Source organism: Anguilla anguilla, chromosome 13 (assembly GCF_013347855.1).
Source record: "Anguilla anguilla isolate fAngAng1 chromosome 13, fAngAng1.pri, whole genome shotgun sequence".
Classification (NCBI taxonomy): Eukaryota; Metazoa; Chordata; class Actinopteri; order Anguilliformes; family Anguillidae; genus Anguilla; species Anguilla anguilla.
Genome location: NC_049213.1, coordinates 25421743 through 25443030, shown reverse-complemented (window position 1 = coordinate 25443030; position 21288 = coordinate 25421743). Strand labels below are relative to the sequence as shown.

The 21288-nt window shown below is 47.1% G+C and overlaps 2 protein-coding genes across 3 annotated transcripts; one reads left to right on the top strand and one right to left on the bottom strand.

The window, feature by feature from the left end:
* Positions 1 to 1109: 1109 nt before the first annotated feature.
* Positions 1110 to 19712, bottom strand: fancd2 (FA complementation group D2). Of its 2 annotated transcripts, none has more exons than XM_035388065.1 (44): positions 19577 to 19712; positions 18260 to 18365; positions 18002 to 18136; positions 17613 to 17680; positions 17429 to 17535; positions 16991 to 17051; positions 16784 to 16836; positions 16100 to 16178; positions 15791 to 15915; positions 15613 to 15700; positions 15412 to 15516; positions 14497 to 14597; positions 14087 to 14198; positions 13963 to 13998; positions 13516 to 13662; positions 13128 to 13262; positions 12647 to 12778; positions 12461 to 12568; positions 11929 to 12038; positions 11494 to 11557; positions 11015 to 11134; positions 10698 to 10771; positions 10360 to 10506; positions 10116 to 10216; positions 9654 to 9769; positions 9288 to 9396; positions 8910 to 9011; positions 8596 to 8693; positions 8146 to 8319; positions 7910 to 8026; positions 7512 to 7640; positions 7079 to 7197; positions 6817 to 6927; positions 6475 to 6608; positions 6262 to 6361; positions 6034 to 6156; positions 5643 to 5736; positions 5094 to 5165; positions 4486 to 4524; positions 4053 to 4127; positions 3589 to 3663; positions 3255 to 3401; positions 2839 to 2943; positions 1110 to 1717 (listed from the first exon to the last, which is right to left on the bottom strand). In XM_035388065.1, the coding sequence occupies exons 2-44, from the start codon at positions 18327 to 18329 to the stop codon at positions 1643 to 1645; spliced, it is 4392 nt and encodes a 1463-aa protein (XP_035243956.1). In that variant the 5' UTR covers positions 18330 to 18365; positions 19577 to 19712; the 3' UTR covers positions 1110 to 1642. The 2 variants fall into 2 exon arrangements, with proteins under 2 accessions (XP_035243956.1, XP_035243955.1); XM_035388064.1 differs by lacking the exon at positions 19577 to 19712 and adding an exon at positions 18817 to 19029.
* On the top strand, positions 19586 to 21167 carry LOC118211156 (glutathione peroxidase 1-like). Its single transcript, XM_035388072.1, has 2 exons — positions 19586 to 19954; positions 20443 to 21167. Exons 1-2 carry the CDS (start codon positions 19733 to 19735, stop codon positions 20791 to 20793), a joined length of 573 nt encoding a protein of 190 aa, XP_035243963.1. The 5' UTR covers positions 19586 to 19732; the 3' UTR covers positions 20794 to 21167.
* The last annotated feature ends 121 nt before the right edge of the window (positions 21168 to 21288 follow it).

The following is a 21288-nucleotide window of genomic DNA, read 5'->3' as shown; positions in this document are numbered from 1 at the left end:
GCTACAAAACCGAGATGTGTCCTGACTGACCCCATCCTTATCATACACTTGGTGAAAATCAAATAGATCTGATCTAAAGACACCAAACATAAAGGAGATATTATATTCAAATACGATTAAATCCTGCCGTACATTCGATTCCCTCCAATATATGAATTGGTACAGGCCACTGGAAACACGAAAGATGGGGGCGGGAACGTGACGTGCCACGTTTTATTTGTCTTATTCTAAGATTATTACTGCAATAACAAAAGCAAAACAGAAAACTCAATAATATCTGCTCAGCCAACTAAATGACCAGTCTCTGGAAACTGTGTAAACAAAAGAAAATGCTAGTTTCTAGCCTATTACCCGAAAACAGGACGGAGATTTACAGTACCACTCCAACCCTAACAAAGCATATCTCATCCAACATCGTTGAGCTGGTGTGGCAAATGAGGGTTGAAATGAAAACCTACAGGATTGTCTCCAGGATCAAGGAGTCGCTAGATCCAAGTTACTCAAATTATGGTCCCCAGGGGCCGATAACTGCCAGTTTCCCACCCTCCCTTTTGCTAAGAGTCTGGTGTGAAGACAGTCTTTCCAGTCAGTAGCACTAATTGTCATTTACCTGGGTGGGGGAAGAAAAAAAAAACCTAGGACTAGATTTGGATTTCAGGGCCACATTACTGTATCCATGCGCCAGAACAGGTGCGTCAAACTACATTCCCAGGGGGCCAGTGTCTACAGGTTTTTGTAGTTACTTTTCAATTATGATGATTTAAATGAACCACTGGAGCAGAGAACACCCTGAAAACCAGCAGGCACTGCGGCCCTCCAGGACTGGAGTTCGACACCTGTGTGCTCGAAGGAAAGGATGCATGGGGTGAACTACAAGTTCAAAGCAAGCCAGGGATGGTTCTTTCCAGAGACACGACGTCAGTGGGGAAACACTGAAAGGTGGCCAGCAGTTTCCAGATGCTAAGGCGGCTCTGGCAACCCGGCACAATTTAACCTGCTTCTAGCACCATTAATTCCATTTTAATAATCACCATTTTGACTTTTTAACAAATATATATACTTTTTTTTTTTTAGTAAAACGGGATTTACAAAAGACAATTTGATTGTAGTAGAATATGACATTTATAATTATTAGAAAGTAGCGTACAATTAAAACGTTACATTCAAAACAAAATGAACTGCTTAAAGGTGCACAAACTTAATTCAGAAAGTAAACATACAAAATATAAGAAACGCGTAGAAACCGATTATTTAGGTTATCCAAACAAAGCAAATATGTTTGTTTTAACGTTGATTTCCTTTTTCCCTGTCAAAATTTTGAGGCATGCAGCAAGTGAATGAGGAAGCTCCTGTCTCATTAGATTCTCATTATTGACAGTATCCCTTGTTTGATGGGAGCCAAGCAGTTTTCTGTTCCTGTCTCAATATTTTCATGTGCAATTAATTCCCAGAGAGCCAGGCCATCTGCAAATACAGGAAAGGAACCTCCTACCTGTGTGTCTAAATGGCACTAATGTGACTGGGACTGCCTCTCTTAAGGTAGTGCTATCAAACTTGGGGAGCAGCAGAGACCATCATAAACATTTATTTTATGGTCAAGGCCAGAAGTGAGGGAATTTTTAAGGGGGGGGGGGTCTCCATTTTAATCAGAGTCATCCGTAATCTCCTCTTCTTCCTCTGGGCCATTTTTCCTAGCATCAGAGTCACTTCTCTGCTCCTGTATGAGAAAATGCAATATCACTGACAGGAAAAACCTACACAATTAATGCACACACACGTACACAGGCTATGCATCAAATGAACATATTCTTCTTTATACATATATCATAGTTTGCTGCATAGCCACGACAGGCAGCAATATGCTCAGCTTCTTAAATCAGAAGCCCCTTCCTGACCATTGGTATGCTAGAGGTGAGGTTAATGTCCCTGCAATATCACTGGGGTAGAAAGTGGAATGTGCCATGCTGAAAGTTCTCAAAATCCACACTAACAGATGTGCCTCATTGTTCTGGCTGTTGTGTTGTCATCTTCCACGTGATGATTAGCCAGCGGAAAATGCAGAACTTATCTTATCAGCTGTCCATTCAAGAGAGAACCGAATGCCAGACAGGGTTATGTAATGTCTGTTTTTGCCTTAGTCTGAGGACTGCAATGCCGTTGTGAATGTTAGATAAGGACACAATCTAGAATTCCATGTACATTTCAGGATTTAGAAGGTGCTCTTTTCCATAGTTAAACAGATGCATTTTTTGCATATAATCCATCAATACAGCTGGATATTTTACTGATGCAATTAAGGTTAAGTACCTGGCGCACAACAGCAGTGCCGCACTCAAGAACCAAAGCCAAAACACCTGAGTTACCGCCTCAGTTCCCCAAACTACTGAGCGGATCTGCCACACAGACCATCTCTAATCAGGAGCAACACACAGACGTTCAGTTTGGATGGCTTTCTATAGTAGCACTGACAGTGTGAGACATGTTTAGTGATTAGCATTTCCTGTGTCAAGGAACACCTCCCCTCTTCCCTTCCCTAGGCGGTGTGGGCAGATAAGTTTTGTCTGTAAAAGTTAATCCATCTTTTATGCTTTAGGGACATGCTGCAACTTGTCTACACCCACAATTCAACATAAAGTGGTAAAGCAGACATGAAAATCAATAGTTTTAGATTAGAAGACAGTAATCTGGGGCAGGTTACAACATTGGACAAAGTGAACCACCCAGGGTGTTGCAGCTTTGGAAAGGGTCATAGAGGATTTAGTCAGTGGGAAGCGTGCTCGTTGCTCTCTAGTGACCCCTTCTGGCTAGCCCCAAACTGTCAATGACAATCACAAGTACCTCATCTTCAGACTGCTCCTGAGGAAGTTGTGAGGCCTCTTCCTCACCCTCACCCTCACCATCTTCATCACTTTCTTGTGACCTCTGGGAAAGGATCTCCTCTCCCTGCAAGACACCACAGATATTCTATTTACTGCACAGATATTCTGCTCTGTGTGCTGCTCTTTGACACCGTTGAAGGTGAAAGTCACACTGATTTGTGGTTTTCTGAGTATTAATGATGGGGGCACATCCCAAGACGTAGGATCCATAGCAAGCTCCCTTATACAAGAACAGTGATGGGGCCTCCTATAGTTACCAATCAGAAGTGCTCCTTAATGAGGAAGTACAGAGGACAGGCAGGAAAACAGAGCAGGAGACCCCAAGTTTTGTGAGAGCACCAGCAGCTAGGAAGACCTGTGAGGTGTTATGTGTACCTTCAGATTGCGGTTCTTCAGGTTGCCCAGCCAGAAAGCCTCCTGGCAGTGGTTGAGCGTGAGCATGGCTTTCACCCGGTACACAAACTGCTCCAGGCTCTTCTTCAGCGCAGGAACGTGGTTCGTCAGGCCTGTGTCCTGCCGGATCTACAACAGCAACACTGTGGTCAGGCGGCTGTACACCACACACAGTGAGCAATTACTACTGGCTATAGGCAGGAGGGAGGGCATAGGAACAGCCATTTACAAGGACAGCTTGGGCATGAGAAGGGTACTATTTAACACCTCATAAATCATAAATCTAATGTGGAATTTAGATAAGGGGGGGGGTTACCTTTGAGTGGCCACACAGGTGATGCAGCTGCCGGGTACTAAGTTGGAAGGTTTTCAGCAAGCTCTGGACATCCTCCTGGAAAGATAGGCAAACACAAGCATGTATAATTTAAAGCTTGCCTGCTAATCCCTGGGATGGTAAAGCCCCTATGCTCCTCCCATCTGTTTGGCACGCGACGCACTGTGCATGCCATACGGTTGACAACAAGGCCAACTGAGTAATGATGCCAACTTGCAGCTAGCTAGGAGCCTGAGGTGTAGGTGACACTAGGTGCCTGACGCATGTCATAGTTTCTGCTTGCTGTGATGCAGGGGGCCATGTCCTTTCTCCAGGTGATTACAGCCCAGGTGCTGTACTGAGGAGGAAATCCATTGAGGCCCCTCCCCCGTCCTGCACATGCTCTGTGGGTACAGCCTCATACGCAGCATCCCCACAGCCCCTCCCCTTCCCCAACACTGCATTACCTTGTGCTTCTTAAAACTGAAGTCCAGCAGTGGCATTCCCAGTTTAAGGAAGGCCTCCAGGAAGAGACGACCATACTGCCAAACAAACACCAAAGTTACAAGGGAGGGATACCTCTTTCTAAGCAGTTACTCCTATAGTAAGAAGAGCATCCACTGTCCATGTGATGCTTACAAATGCATGTGTTCAAATTGTTCTTTGTGGTACAATTCTAAATAGTTCTAATATGAGCACAACTAACAGTAGTTGTACTACTAGTAGGATTAATAGATACAACAACATTATTACCTCTGTAATTAGCTGCAGTAGCAGGCACATTATGCTTTTACCTGGGGTGACTTGTTATGTAATTCAATCACACATTATCATGGTTCCTCTTTTTTTATGTATTTTATGGGTGTGTCAATCACAAGGTGCATGCTGTGCGATACTGACCTTCAGGCATGCTGTGAGCACAGGTCTGCTGTCAAACACCTGTGGGAGAAAGACGCTACGCCGTGAGGCACTGACCTCAGGAGACATCAGGACTGCTTCAGCCACACAGCTCTGCTCACCATGCCCTCCAGATACATACGGGCCGCAGAGTGAAGGAGAGCACGCACACACATACGCACATACACACTCATGCGCACACACACAGTCTTACACAAACTCACCAAGGGTGCACACACACGCACGCGCACATGTACACACACACACACACACATACATCCATGCATGCGGGCATGCACGCACACACACAATTCTACACAAACTCACCAAGGGTGCACACGCATTCATACACAAATGCCCACACTCACACAATAAAGTGCGTGCATGGCAGCACTCAGACAGAGAGGGAAGAGTAAAAGGTTTTATGCTAACAGTTTTGGCACGTTTCACATTTACCCAGCTCAGACAAGCCCTTTTCCATTTCATTCAGAATTTACAAGAAAGCAGGATAATCTTTTGTGTTAACTGTTTTTAACAACTGCATTAGACTTTTCACGGAGAAAAGAAGAGTGCTAGTAGAAAATAACTGTTGCTCTTCCCTGACCCCTTACCTTGACCAAATTGACCAGGATGTGGAAGTCTCTCACCGCCAGGTTCCAGGTCAGCAGCTTCTCACCATGGTCCTGGACACAACACGGGGGTTACGTACACAGCGTGCCACGCGCGCACGCACACACACACACACACACACAGCAGTAAAAACAGAAAGCCAGGCCAGCTGCGCCCCCCCCCCCCACTTCTTTTTGGAGAAATTTTCTGGACCAATGAAGCCAACATGTGGTAAAAGTGTCCACCGTAACCTCATATAACTGTATTCAGTCCCAGCTGAGTCAACGGCTTTAGAAATGCACCTCTGCTGGTCATGTGGTGCTGAGAGAGATGGGCTGAGGGTAATGTCCCTGTGGCAGACTGGTGTCAGCAGCAGGGGGCTTTGCCTCTACACCAGCTGCTTCATGCCACAGAAATTACACAGGACATTTGGGCCTGGCTTTATTTGCTGCTGTAGGCTACAACTGTGTGTGAGTGTGTGTGTGTGTGTGCGCGTGTGGTTGCATGTGTGTGTGAGAGCCCCCTGTCACCCTGAGCTCTGACCCAATCACCTCGCTGCTTTCGCTCTGTCTGGCCGGGGGAATCCTCCGTATAGACTTCTCCAGCTCAGCCATCACCCCCCGGAAGAAAACCAAGAAGCTCTGTCTGAAAGGGGAGAGGAGCACTGGCTTCAGCTCAGAGGACAGGGACTCAGCATTATTAAACCCGGACATTAGTAAAGCTCTGGAAACTGTTCAAAGAGAGCAACATCTCTTTTCCATCAGTGCTCCCCTCTAATCACTGGTTCACCCATGATCTTTTAAACAGAAATGGACTGCTTTCTTGAGCTGAGTAGATCGAAAGTATTCCATTACAACAGTCAAAAAAGGTCCACACTCAATGGTGACTATTGATTTCACCCATTATACAAACGTGAAACTCTGTAGCCCTGAGCATATCTACCTAGTGAGGGTGGGGAAGGTTTTGGACCAGCCATCCTTGGAAGCGTTCATGAGCTCTGGAACCCCCTCCCCAGCGATCTCCTCTATTGCCTTCAGGACATCTTCAGTGTGGGCCAGGTATATGCTGAAGGAGGGTAGAGGAATATGTCAATACAGATGAGACTGTATTCCACCCACAAATGAAAATTTCATTATTTTCTACTCCATCTGTGTAAAAGCAGGGGTGTACCTGAGGAGGGACTGCAGGGTGTCGTTGTACTTGGCCCCCCTCTCTCTCTCTCCGCTGGCTGTGACCCACTCCTGACACAGGAAGTGCCGGCAGAGGGAACCTGTGAGGGCATGAGAAATGACTGTCCAGATCAAAAGCGGATGGAATGAGGAAACCCGCCTGTCTATTCTCTGCAGCATCTCATATTTTCTCTAATGGGAGACTGGAGCTCACCTATCTCCTCCCTGTAGGCCGTGTGGTTGGAGCCGTCCCGTGACGACACGGCTATGAGGAGGTGCGTGAGGGACAGGGCCGAGCCGAGGCTAGGCAGGGTGCTCCGAAAGTTCAGCAGGTAATCACAGCTGTGCCTGCACAGAGGACAAAGGCCAAGACAAACACATGCATGTACGCTAATTCCCAATGATATTAATAATACAGTAGTTCATTTAATGCAATTAGTTACAGGTGAGAAAAAGTCACCCAAAGTCACCAAACCAGTCGCTGAATTTCTCAGTGCAAAATCAAAACAATTTCACAATGTGAAAGGCCCTTCCAAGGCCCTGTGGGGTCACTGACCTCACGAGCTGATCCAAGGCCAGGTCGGCCTCTTCTTCCTTCAGACGCTTGGCCAGCACGCCCAGGGCCCTCTTCAGCAGGGCACGGTGCTCGGGCTGAGAGAAGCCCGACCTGGGACACCACACGGGACAGAACAGAACCTGGCTTCACAAACTGCTCTAGCCATTTTTGGGTGTTTCACAAGCCTCCTGTAATCACTAAAGGCTCAGCTGCTGCAGCTGTAAGATGGACATGGAGATGGTGCAGTACTGCAGACGCTCACCAGCTGAAGGAGGAGAGCAGGACCTGCAGCAGCCGCTGGTAGGCGGAGGACATGAGCTGGTGCTCGTTAACATCCAGGCCTGTGGCATCCACCACCCCATGGTTCTCAGAGAGCAGAGCCTGCACACACACACACACACACATCTCTCAATTCACTAACGTCAGGACTGCCCAACCCTGCTTCTGGAAATCTACAGTCCTTGGGAACCACTGCCTTATATATACCTTATTTATCTTTGTTACGGTTGGAGTGAAAATCCACGGGACGGTAGATCTCCAGGAACAGGGCTGGGTGGCCCTGACATACATAATGACACAGTGCTGCTCAACACACTTACACAAGTGAGGCAGTGAGCGGTGAGTGTGAGCGTGTGAGGAGGAGTGTGTAAAGAGGGTGTGTCCTGTACAAGCAGGGAAGGGGGGTACGTCGGGACCTGGAAGTGGTTGTGGCAGTTCTCCAGGTGGGTGCAGAGGGTGGGCAGCAGCTGGATGCAGCAGGTGGCCAGCTCCAGGGCGCTCTTCTGCTGCAGGTGAGAGAAGCCAACGCTCCGGTCCGTCTTTCCCTGGAGAGGCAAGAGGAAGCGTTCTCACTGACCGAAAGCCAACAGCCACCATCACATCCAGTCAACGTATGAGACGGAAAGCTGCGGCCTAAAGTAGGTGTGTGTATTCATGCAGTGTGTGCGCACGGCGTGTGCGTGTGTGCAGACCTGCGTATGCACGTTTATGCGTGTGCGAGTACATACATGTAGTGTGCGTGTGTAGATGCAAGTGTGCTTGAGTGTGTGCCTGTTTGTGTATGTATAAATGCAAGTGTCTGTGTGCATCTTACCTTGAGAAGTGGGCTTCTCTTAGCCGGTGAAGCAGCCAAGCCGAACTCCAGCTTCTTCCACAGGTCCTCCAGCAGGAAGACCAGCTCCGCAGGGCCAAGCTGCACTTCCTCCCGAACCTACAACCAGCCAAACACCGCCTCTCATTACACACCCGCCCTGTGATTGGTGCCCGGTGTGGTGGGCTCCCCTGCGATTGGTGCACGGCACGGGGAGGTCCCCCGTGATTGGGCCGTACCTTGCTGTTGAGCTCGCTGTCCAGCAGTGACCGGGAGAGCAGGCCACACTGCAGCACGTTCAGCACCTCCAGGTCCAGCTCCCGAAAAAATGGCCGGTAAGAGGCCAGACTGACAGCTGGCTTAGTCTCCTTCTCTTTCTCCTTCTCCTTCTCCTTCTCCTTCCCTGGGAGGTCCTGGGAGGAGAGTGTTTGTGAGAAAATGTGAGCTATTCTAAGCATACTGGATATCTACAACAAATCTCTTAACCACTTCAACATATACAGACTACATTTTTACATATTATTAATTTACACTTCAGGTGTTAGTCTGTGTATCAGCAGGTGTGCGTGTATATAGGTGTGTGTGTGGGTGTGTATGTGCGGGTGCGCACGTGCGCCTCTGTGCGTGCATGTGTCCGTGCATGTGTGTCTGTGTGTGTGTACGCGTTTGAGTGCTGAGGGGGTCAGTACCTGCTGGGACTCCTCTGCCTCCCCCCCCTCCTCCAGCAGGGAGCTGTCCCCAGATGAGTTCTTACTGGCCTGCGCTTTCCTCTTCCGTCCTGCCGACTCTGCACCAAACACAAGGGTCACATGACTCAGACCTGTTCCCGGTCTGCCAGGTCATCTTACAGCACTGACCCATGCGGCCTGAGCGCACACTGAGCTGAGCTTCCCCCATCAGCCACTCTTACGGAGCAGCGCACAAACATCAGGCTAACGCTGCTGACAGCAGATGAAAGGCCACTGCGCCACAGGAAACAGGAAGTCTACATCGTCCCGTTTACCTTTCTTTCCCTTCTTGGGAGGAGCCATGGAAGTAGGCGGGACCAACCCCTCTGCACTCTCACAGTCAAAGTTGGCGAGAGGAGGCACAAAATTGGGTGTTGCTAAAAAAGTAAAAGACGTCAGTCAAATAAAGATTAGATGCAAAAACACAATGCAAACCCCATCAAGTACTTAACAGTAAAATAGACAGGGCCCTTCTTCACAGGAGACCAGGCTGAAGCATTTAAAATGGCCAGTAAACTGTTACACAGCTAAGCGCTCCCTCCTCCAGCTACAGTACAGGATTCAAAAAGCCATTTCTGTACAGTCTTTTAAATGTTTCCTGAATAATCGCAGGTGTGTTCTGATTATTTCCTGCAGTTCTCCTGTGGTCCTACCTGCCAGGCTTCTTTCCAGTACAGTCTGCAGGTAAGTGATGTTCTGCAGTCGAGTAATCACCTTCATCTTCATCTCTGGGTCCTTCTGCTGACAGAACGCATTCACAACCTACACACACACAGAAACACACGCATACACACACACATACACACACGCGCGCACACACACACAAACAAACAGGTGACACACATGAGCTACTATTTCAGGTAAACAACCAGGCAAAGTCTTAAACAATCAATAATGAATCTGAATTTAAGATAAAAGTAGCATTTGTGAGTCACTAGCTCAATAACAGCCCTAACACACACACACAGTGGACCACAGGGAAGAGAGAAAGGGGTTGTGGAACAGTGAGGTGTAATTACTTCTCTGAACCAGTTGATGGTGTAGAAGAGCAGAGAACACAGGAACTCCCTCTCAGACCTGGACAGACTCTCAGCTTTCTCCACCACATCCATGTCCATCAGAATCACGGGACAGCCTTCAACACACACAACAGGTCCCTCAAAACAAAGACCAGGACCAGAACCAGAACCAGAACACTGGGGACTCAACTCAACACAACACCCAACACAGAGGGCTCAGAGTCAAATGAGACACTGTTGCAGTCAAATGAGACACTGCATTCTCCTTCAGAATGTAGTCTACTGACTGGCAGAATGAGCCAAGAAATCCAGGTAAAACAAACATAATCCACCCCTGGGGAGGAGAGCAGCAAGTATAGGGCCCAGCCTGACCTGGTGCGGAGTGTCTCACTCACTGAGCCACTCGAAAGCTCTACCAAACTCAGTGTTCACGATCAGCAGGACCATCATGGACCTCCTCACCCAGCAGGGCATCGATCTCCTCCAGATCCCCCTGGTGCTGCTGCTCCTCACACAGACGCAGCAGCCGAAAGAAGGAGGCCAAACACAGCGGAGACACACGCCTGCAGGAGGAGGAGGAGGAGGAGGGGGAGGAGAGGGGAAAGTAAAGTGAGGCACAGGGTTTCCATGCCCAACAGGGTGATCCTGGCCTAAACCAGAAATGTGTGTTTTAAAGAAGGACTACTGGTCCGGCAGCAGGACTGACTTTTTGTCCTTGCTCTCGGCCTGACTCCACGGCTCCCCCTTGAGGCGAGTGTCCTCAGCCAGAAGAGGCAGGAGGTTGATGGCGATCCCTCCTTGACTCTCCTCCTCGTCCAGGTTGTACATGACCGTGGCAGGGAAGGGGAAGGAGCTGCAGCACACGAGAGGGAGCAGGGTAACACTGCGGTTTACACGTGTTAAAAACACATCACTAATGAGCTGGATCTGGGGAGGCTTTCAAGCCATTCAGTCTGAACAGACTGCTAGTGAACTGTAGCTGCTCTCATCCAATCAGAGAGCGTGCCTGTCCCACACAAACAAACAGATGGAGCTGAACCTCACCCTGATATCTCTGGCCCCAGGTCCACCACAAAGTCGTCCTGGAAGTTCTCAAGTACGCTCTTTCCTATCCACTCCTGCAACACACATACACAGTGAGGACAGCTCATGCACACGCGCACATGCACACGCATATGTACACGCACACACATACACGGAAACACACCATGCATACAGTGTGAGGAATTTGTTGTTTTTCTTTCTGTATTTTCAACTATCTAATTTATTTAAGATGATTCAGATGAATGTCAGTTCAGGAGCATTTTCCAAACTCCAGTGTCACACGCTGGGAATCATGGGAGTTCTCCAGAGAGACTGACCTGAACCAGAGGGTCAAGCCTGCAGGTCTGGAGCAGGTTGGCCAGCTCATCGTAGTACAGAGCAGCGGCTTCTGGGGACACCTCACTGCAGGACCGCACCAGCTCCAACAGGGACGTCACCTGACCCGTCAGTACACAAGCACAGGCATGTCACCTGACCCGTCAGTACACAAGCACAGGCATGTCACCTGACCCGTCAGTACACAAGCACAGGCATATCACTATCTGCACAGACACTGCCTCAGACGTGCACAAACCACAGCCACATATGCAGACGTACACTGCGTCTGCACACGTAGAAAACCACAGACCAAACCGTGTCATCATCCACACATACGCTCACAATGACAGGTCATACACACTGCCTGAGCCCTGAACCCACGGCCATAATGACACAGTGGGCCTCACACAGGTACGCTAACTCAGCAGATACAGGCTCTCTGAGACCAGCTGGAAGAGCCGCAGAGCTGTGCGCTCACCTGTCTGTACGACTCCTTGGACAGGCTCCCACTCTGGGAACTCCCACAGTCATCACACTGGGCCCTGGAGAAAACAACTATTCATACAGCCAGCCAGGAATACAAGAGTGTGTGTAGTGTGTGTGCAAGTGTGTGTTGAGTGTGTGTATGTAGAGAGTCTGTACATGTGTGTAGTGTGTGTATATATAGAGTGTGTATATGTGTGTAGAGTGTGTGCGTGTGTGTATAGAGTGTGTGTGTGTATATGTGTGTAGAGTGTGTGCGTGTGTGTATATGTGTGTAGAGTGTGTGCGTGTGTGTATAGAGTGTGTGTGTGTATGTGTGCATAGAGTGCGTGTGTGTATATGTGTGTAGAGTGTGTGCGTGTGTGTGTATATATAGTGTGCATGTGTGTGTGTGCAGAGCTGACTCTGAGGTAACGCTGCTCTGTGGTACCTGCTGGAGCCCATGCTCCCCACCACCATGACAGCGCCGATGATGCCAATGCGCTTGTACTTGGGCACGGAGCTGGACAGCTGCTTCCGCAGCACCATGTGTATGTCATCCTGGAGAAAGAGAGAGAGAGAGAGAGAGAGAGAGATTGAGAGTGACAGAGAAAGAGAGAGAGAGAGAGAGAGAGAGAGAGCGAGAGAGACAGCTAGGTCATCCCCCCATTTCAAACCACAGTCATAACTGCCAGCCCAACCTAATTGAGTAACATCCTGCGTCAGTAAGGGAGGACTGCACTGGGATTACACGCCCTCCGGAACACTCACAATCAACCAGCTGCTTCTGTCCACTCTGCAAACCGACACTGCCAGAGGACTGTGCAGGGGGCCAGGCGTTACCATGCCAACTAAAGCACTCCTCCCCTGGACACCTGGCACAGACGGCACAGGCACAGTCTGGCCTTTGCCCCGGCCGCGGGGCGCCAGAGCTGCAGTGCCCCAGAGCCGCCGCGTGCGATACGTGCCCCGCTGCTCCTCACCTGGATGTGGCTGCTGTGCTGGTCCTGCCCGAAGGCCAGCGAGCTGAGCAGGTGGAAGAGCCGGCGGATCTGCTGGGGCGCCAGGTTGTCCATGTAGTCCAGGATGCCCTGTGAAACCCCAGAGTCAGCCCGGCTCCGTCTCATACCACGATGGAAAGGCGGCTAACGGCTCGAGGCTCCGCCTACCTTAACGAAGATAGCGTAGCGTGCCATCTCAGCCGGTCTCTGGGTTACCAGCTCACACAGCAGCTCCAGGGCCACGTCCACCTCCCCACTGACCCCACTGCACACGTGGGTGACCAGGGAGCCCACCACCTCCTGCAGGCACAGAGACGCACATCCACACTGGAACTCATCCACATAATCACCCCAATACAGGAACGCATGCACGCTCTACACATACTGCACACTGTACTCAAACAGGCACAGAGACGCACACATACACATAACAATACCAGCACAGTAACGCATACATGTGCTACACACCACTACACACTGCACTCAAACACAGGCACAGAGATGCACACATCCACACAGGCACTCATCCACAAATCAATACCAGCACAGAAACACATGGATACTCTACACATACTACACACTGTACTCAAATACTGCCCCACACAGATGAACATCCCCACCACACGTACACACGCACACACACGCCCACCTGCTGGCAGTAGGAGTCGAAGGCAGTGAAGGCCTGCTTGTACATGTGTCCTCCAAAAGGCACCACACAGGGGTCCAGGGACCGCAGGAGGCTCTGTGCGAGGGCCAGGATGGAGGGAAAGTAGCTCCGCATCTCCTGCACCACACACACAGACTGCTATTCACAACTATACCACACACACTGCTATCCACAACTATACCACACACACTGCTATCCACAACTATACCACACACACACAGACTGCTATTCACAACTATACAAACACACATGCTGCTAATCACTGGTACACACAGACTATGATTCACAACTACAGACACACAAACTCAGGCCTTATTCAGTTTTTAACGAGTCAGCAACTGATGACGTTCCCCATGCCTGGTGCGGTCACCTGGGCGTGGCTCCGGAAGGTTTTCTGCAGCAGAGCCTCCCGTATCAGGCCTCCTCGAACCTTCACCCGCAGCACCCTCTCCGCCGCACGGCGGCTGTGGTTGGTGTTAGTGGAGTGCAGGATGAACAGCACCAGAAGATCGATAACCTAAGGGCGCCATGATGCGACATTGTGAGGGGGATCAGACAACATAACGGGACGAATACTGCACATGCACAGTAAATTATGCTTTGGTTGTACTGCAAACATACTATGACCCCTATACACATAGACATGTCTTTTAATGGCATAAAGGTAATGGGGATGCACTGAAGATTCATATGAGATTTAACATGACAAACATGAATGTTTAATAATGATCAGAAAGGTGTAGTCCTGGACCAGTGTCTCAAATAATATCATCCTTACACCATACGATTTTAGCAGAGAAATGAAAAAATTTGTCACCTTGTGGTTTTCTGGTTCATCGAGGCTCTCAATGGCCTGTACAGAAACAAGGACACTATCAGTAAAACAATGCACATGAAAAATGAAGCAAAGTGCACAGGCAGCAACACAGACTTCTGCCCACCTTCAGCCAAGCCTCAGATACAGTCTTCTGGAACCGCACCGCAGACTTGATCACGTCCATGACCAGAGTGATGCAGTCCTGGCCAGTGGTGGCTGATGGGACAGTGGAGGACCTGGTACCAAATGTGGAATGAGAGCATGATATATATAAAACACAGTCCTTGTCAAGCAATGTGTTCAAAACGCTTCACAATAAGAACACAACAGCAAAGAAGCAATACTGAAAAGTGAAGTAAAAACAAGACTGCCAAGCTAGTCCGGCAAACCCCTTCGGCTGCCGCGCACCAATGCGGATGTGAAAGCTGGGTCCGAAATTAAGACCCGCCAAGCGCCAAGTGCGGGTAAATATCCTCTCTGGCAGGTAAATCACGCAGGTTTGTAAAATGAAAAGGTGCGGCCGGCCTGCCTCACCCCGTCGCCCCCTTGCTCTTCAGGCGGCACTGGGATGCTTGCAGCACAGGGGGGAGCACACACAGCTCCAGCTCCAACTTCTTACGCAGATCACTCACCACCTGCCAGTTAACAACACCTGACCGTCAGCCGACCAATCCGACAATAAGGAAAAGTCATCTGACACTCATTCTACCAATCCTCAGTTCTTAGAATCAATGACAGGCGTGCTAACCCTCTTATCATTTTATCTTTTTTGGATGAAGAAACAGACAGTGTAGACCTGCAATGGCAAATTGCAAATTAGCAACATAACAGCAAAAGAAGCATTACCCCAAATGACATGCTGAATACAGTTAGCGTAAATGCGCCTAATCTCACCGCCTGATCCCAAACTCGCCATTCCGTTGGAGGCGCCATTTCTGCACCCTTCTGCTTATTCTACACTGGACACCATACAATTGTAAGCTCTTTTTAAAACTCAAACATGTAACTGTAACATTTGTGAATGTCATGATGACTGGTTTAACTTTCATGTTATAACCACATTAATCTTAATGCTAATCAGAAATTTACCTTCTTCCCCAACCATAATAGTTCCACATTAAAATACCAGAATATAATGTAGAACTCTGGTCATTGTGAACAGGTAAGAGTTCAAACTTTTTTGGCAGTGTAAAACCTTGCATTCTTGTTAAAGTAATTAGTTAATTAAACTAAATAGTTTGGGCTCATGGAATGGTGAGACTGGGACCACCACAGACGAAATCAATACAGAAGCAAAATGATTTTGATGGCCAGTGAGAAACATTTCAAACAGGACGCACAATGAATGTTTTTCCTTTTTGTGTTTTTAAAGTACTAAATAAAAAAGTGGCAAGATTAGGTGCAGCTACCCTATATTCACAAGAGTAAAAATAGCATGAACACTGTGACCTCGCTGGCATCTGAGGTAGAGATGGTATGCAGGATGAACTTGACCATGACAGGGAGATCCTCCAACTGCACAGCGGAGAGAGTGGACATGATGGCACCCCGGACCTGAGGGACAGCAACAGAGCGGTCACTGCACTGCACTATCTGCGCTCTGCCTCTAGGGGCAGCAACGTGCACCAAAAACCAGAAAAGGGTGGGTACCTCAGCCAGCAAGTCGGAGCCGAGGCTGAGGCTGGAGAGGGCATCCAGGATGGGCACAGTCAGCTGGGTGTTCTGCTGCAGCAGGGAACTGTGGGTGACACGGACACTTAAAGCTGACCCCTCCCTATGAACAGCGCATCCTCTCACTAATGTCCTTGGTGAAAAAAACGGGACTCACTTCAGCTCTTTGGCAATGTCGCTGTGCTGAGAGTCCTCCAGGATCTCAGGCAGGCTGGTGATGATGTCACGCTGGACCTCCACTGGTGCCACGGCAACCAGCTGCATCAGCTTATCCGCCAAATCCTAGAATACCAGCATTTTAGGGGAGGACAGAAAGGAGGAAGGGAGGAGGTAAAAAAAATATATATATATATATAAATAAATAAATCTCCTCTTCCCCTAGGAGGCAATCATAATACTGTCTGAATTATTTTGGGGGAAAACAACAGATTGAACAGACTGTGAAATTGTATAGCATTCTGGGCACCTTGCTATTGATGACTCTATCCAACCACTTCAGCTGGTTCATTATTATACGAGGAACATTCAGCCCATCATTTGCAACACTGCAGGGACAAGAGAAACAAAAGAAGGAACACTGTCATCGACCTTGTGATGATTATATGAGCGATCTGTACTCCTCCTTTTTTGGTCTTTGCTGCCACAATGGATACGCACCCAATGCTGGCCATTTTGTAATAAAACAATCAAGAATAATAATAATAATAATGAGGGAGGTTTTGGTCTGCAGAATATTCCCTGCCTCACTGCTCACAAGCAATTCAGGGAGATTATCAGGCACCTAATACTGCCTGTGCCAGCCCCTCCAGCTGCAGTAGCTCAGCCAGCGTACTGACCCACATGCCAGCCTGTGTCCTTCCAAATATATGAAGGTTCGATTCCCGGGTAGGACACTACTGTGGTACCCTTGAGCAAGGCACTTAACCTGCATTGCTTATATATCCTGCTGTATAAATGGATGCAATGTAAATGTTACATGTAAAAAAGTTGTGTAAGTAGCTCTGGATAAGAGCATCTGCTAAATGCCTGTAATGTAGTGTAATGTAATGCATTCCATCATACGCTAGTGGCTCTGAGTGCTAGTGTCACTACACTGGAAAATTTATTCAGCAAATCAGTGACCTCAAAAAATCTTACTTGAGTTGCTTACCCATCAAACATGAACTCAGGCAGCTTCTCAAACAAGGTGTTAATGACGGGTGCCTGAAAGAACAAAAACCAGAACTACAACAACCAGACCATTCATAGAGCTGGTCAAATACAAATACATTAAGTCAAGCGACTAAACACAGAGAAACTCCAAACATATTCACAGTTCAGCTGTGGAAACACCATGCAGTGAATTTGTGCTTCTTACCTGAAGCATCTCAACTCCCAGCAGAAGGCGCATAAGGCTCTCCTGATATGAGCCAGTGGTGCTGGGACCACGGGTGTGGGGTGGGGGGGAGAAAGAAGTGGTGGTGAAAAACTTGTCTCAGCATGTCTCTGGCAGCCTTGTTACTGTGAAATCTGCATCTGAGCAACACACTGCACTAACTAGATGATGGCAACTGCAGAATGGATGATGTGCACAAGTTTTTTATTTATTTTTTATCCTGCTCATTCAGAAATGTGTGAACATTCATATACGACAAGGGTCACAGGAGGGAATTTACTCTTATTGACTTTTTTTCATCTGTATGTTTGACAGACAGACAGACAGACACACACACACACGCACACACACACACGTGTTCTTTTCCCTAAGCCGCATGACCCAAAGTCCTGATACGATCAAAAATGAATGCTACAATACTTGGAGTCCTGATCCAACAATGGTGGTACACAGGGCAGCAGACAGTTCCTAAAGTTCTCCTGGTCTTCAATGTGAGACTCCAGCCCTGTGATGAACTCCTGGATTATCTGTTGAAAAGCATTGCAGACTGTAGCAGATACAATCACCACTTTCTGTTTCAGACAACTCTTTAGAGGATACTCACATGAGGGTATCGGGGATCCTTTTTTAGGCTCTGTTGTAGTCTTCTCTGAAACACCACTTGGTCGACAGCTGATTTAAAAAAAAAAAAAAACACACAAAGGAGCACTAAAACTACCAACAACAATGGGATTAACTTTATGTAGTAACTTAAGTGTAACTGTGTGTGTGTGTGTGTGTGTGTGTGTGTGTGTGTGTGTGGGTGGGTGTGTGTGTGAGTGAGAGAGTGTAACAAGTAAACAGGACAGTGGCCAGGTACCACTTATGACCTGAACAAAATGAATTTCCCTTTGGGAAATAAAGAACATCTATCTATGAACTAAAGTGCCCGTTTTATTTTATAGTGTATTTTGTGATAAACGACTCACTCATGACTTTCTTTGGAGTGCTTACTTATCTCGTTGGGTGTACTACCCCGCCTCAAGGTGACTCCAGCCTCTTTCAGGAGCTGAGCGAACACGTTATCTGCAGCGGCTTCCTGCACTGTGGGTTTGCTGATGCGTGCTGTGGATCGACTCTTCTTCGATTCTGTGAGAACAGGTGACATTTACAACAAAAATATATATATTTTTTAATCGCAGGTAAATGTCTACAGTAATTAGCCCAAATGAATATAATTGGCGAATATGCATGTTAGTCATCAGTACTTACTGGGCACGTCTGATGGTGGCGCGCTTTCACATGCTTTGTCCACAGAAGAACGTCTCTTTTTGCGCATCATGTTTACCAGGAGACGTGGTCAGATAATTGGCTTGTGCTGCAATAGATCACCAAACGTCACATACTATTAACTAGTGATTACCTACTCTACAAAAGAATAACCACAAGAACACCCATGACATATCTAGCTAACAAAACAGCCCAGCGACGAAGGTTCGGTAAAGACTCTAGATAGTTAGCCGACTGATCCAACTGAATACGATCCTCGTTCGCCGGCTGTGTATTAGGCTGGCTTGCTAACGTTATCCTTACTCGTTGACCGAAACAGGCTGTGTTGCGAGCGTCCTGGGCCAACACATTTTTGTTAACATGACACCTTATGCAATGTCATGACAGACACATAACATAGCTAGATAGGTTTTCATATTCATCGAGTTAGTGGTGCAAGTTCTTTAAAACTAGTTGATAGTCTTGCTTACTACAAAATTAATGTAGCTATCTACCTAATATCATAGCCTAAGAGTAAGATAGCTGCTGTACTAACTTACCTAAACACGATGAAGTTAGTCTGACCCGACGTTACTTGTCTCGACGTGTTGTGATTTTATCATTAAATACTATAAAATAAACGTAATATAATACAATTTACATGTAACAACTTGCTTTTGTATTTCCAACGTTAGGGCTACTTGAAAATGAGTAACACTTTTCCAGCCGGTTCCCGCGCCAGTTTTTGTAAGAGTCAAGGGATCATCCTCAAATTCACTATTTGTATATAAGCGAAGGTTTTTGTTTTAACTAATACGTTGCGTCATAAAAATTATAAGTATGTCTACGGGAATTAATATAGTGTTTGATAGTATCACCGTATAATGCATCATTAGATATTATTTATGAATTGGGGAAAGCTGATATTTCTGGAAGACATAACTGTGTTCTGGACAAATTCTAATGCTGTATCTGTTGCGGTTATTGAAAGGAACTGTCACAAATTTAATTGTATCACTCCTATACGGATAAATATTATATGAAATTACTGTGGGGTGTTCAGTAATTTTATTGCATCAACATATAACAGTTAATTGCAATGGAATAGCCTATGATTATGATGTTCTTAAATAGTAGGTCAATGTGAGTTGTGATATTGAAGCAACTGTAAGAAGTGGGAGAAACACTTTCCTTATTACTCATAATTTAGATTGTCAGCAGTAGGCTACTGCAGTCGCACACGTATGTTTACAGGTTTATAGCAGCCTACTGATTCAGGTAATTATTACGTGTAGATACATGAACTCAGTGTTCACTTACAAGTTGGGGCTGACGTTACTCCCTCAGTTCCTGTACAGGACAGTTCATGTCCAACCCCTGGACACCACCCACTTGTTCAACCCCTCAGTTCGAGTCATAAAAGACGCCGACGACAATTCCAGGAGCTCAGTTGCAGGTGCATGCTTAGTGCTCAAAATGGCTGTTCCTAAGACATTCTACGACATCGCTGCGAAACTACTGAATGGAGATATGCTACATTTCTCCTCGCTTAAAGGCAAAGTAGTGCTGATTGAGAATGTGGCATCTCTCTGAGGCACGACCACCAGGGATTACACCCAGATGAACGAGCTCCACGAGCGCTACAGCGCAAAGGGGCTTGTGGTTCTGGGAGTTCCCTGTAATCAATTCGGACATCAGGTAAGATGGGTGGTAATTGTTTTGGTTCAAGAATCAATAACACAGTTACAATATTATAGTTACTTAGGTACGTCATTAATAAGTGAACATTGTGTGGCACCTGTTCATTCAAATAGCTAACTAGTTAAGTGGAACTTGCGCAATGGTTAATATATGGCAGATGTAGCTTACCTGCCCAGTCTATTTATGACTCCATGTTGCAAGGGGTAACTGATTTCAAGCTAGTTATACCAAGCTTTTTCTTTATGTAGGATAGACACCATGTGAACGTGCACGCAAATCATGTTTTCATTTAGGCTGCTGAAAACGCACTGTTTTATCTTCATAAAAATAAGAATTCTCCTTGGAGAGCGTAACTGAATCCAGTTTGACATGCATCTATTTTAAAATGATAATAAAGAAAATCGATCGTTTATTTATTCATTTATTTATTTATTTTTAAATGATCTTTTTCGATTTGACAAGTTTTCTTTACCACTTTTATACAGGAGAATTGTAAGAATGACGAGATTATCCAGTCCCTAAAGCACGTCCGTCCAGGCAAGGGCTTTGAGCCCAAATTCCAGCTGCTGGAGAAGGTGGATGTGAACGGCAAGGATGCAGACCCCTTGTTCCTTTTCCTCAAGAGTAAACTTCCGTTCCCTAGCGACGACACCACATCCTTGATGACCGACCCCAAGTGCATCATCTGGAGCCCAGTCTGCAGGAATGACGTCGCTTGGAATTTCGAGAAGTTTCTCATTGGCCCTGATGGGGAGCCGTTCAAGCGGTACAGCAGGAGATTCCTCACCAGCGACATCGATGGGGACATCAAGAAGCTTCTCAGTCTGGCGAAGTAAAACGTCCCTTGCATTGTCTCCGCAGAAGCGATGGTGGCAGGGAGATGACTTGCTTTGTAATGGCTGCGAATATCATCAAACTCATTTTGTGTTCCAAAGAGTCACAAGATGCACTTCATACCAGTCGCAATCTCATATTTCCTGCATACCATTTCCTCTGTAAGACAATGCTTTATCTTAAACCAGCTGTGCTTTCTTGTGCAAGATGTTACTGAGTTTAGCCTCTACTTTATGATGGCATCCCTTGAAACCAGTGTGAGAGGGGTGACTGATGAACATGTAAATGGCATAAACCTGTCAGCAACATTTGGTTCATGCAACGCATAGCTGTGCTTTTTGTTTTTGGCAGACTAATAAATACACTTTACTTGGCACCTGTTTGTGGATTTCATTTTTCAAAGCTGTGGTTGGCCTGAATGATTTTGCTGCTTTGTTGGGATTTTATTTTGATATGAAGAGGTAAATCCTTGATGGGTTTGTTAATCATATTACTTC

Excerpts from the sequence above, each read along its gene's own strand:
- fancd2 (XM_035388065.1), bottom strand. The coding sequence starts at position 18,329 with ATGATGCGCAAAAAGAGACGTTCTTCTGTGGACAAAGCATGTGAAAGC. Across the intron at positions 16,179-16,783 it reads CCTGAGTTCATGTTTGATGG|TGTTGCAAATGATGGGCTGA; the intron begins GTAAGCAACTCA and ends TTGTCCCTGCAG. Across the intron at positions 13,663-13,962 it reads ATGAACCAGAAAACCACAAG|GTTATCGATCTTCTGGTGCT; the intron begins GTGACAAATTTT and ends TGGCGCCCTTAG.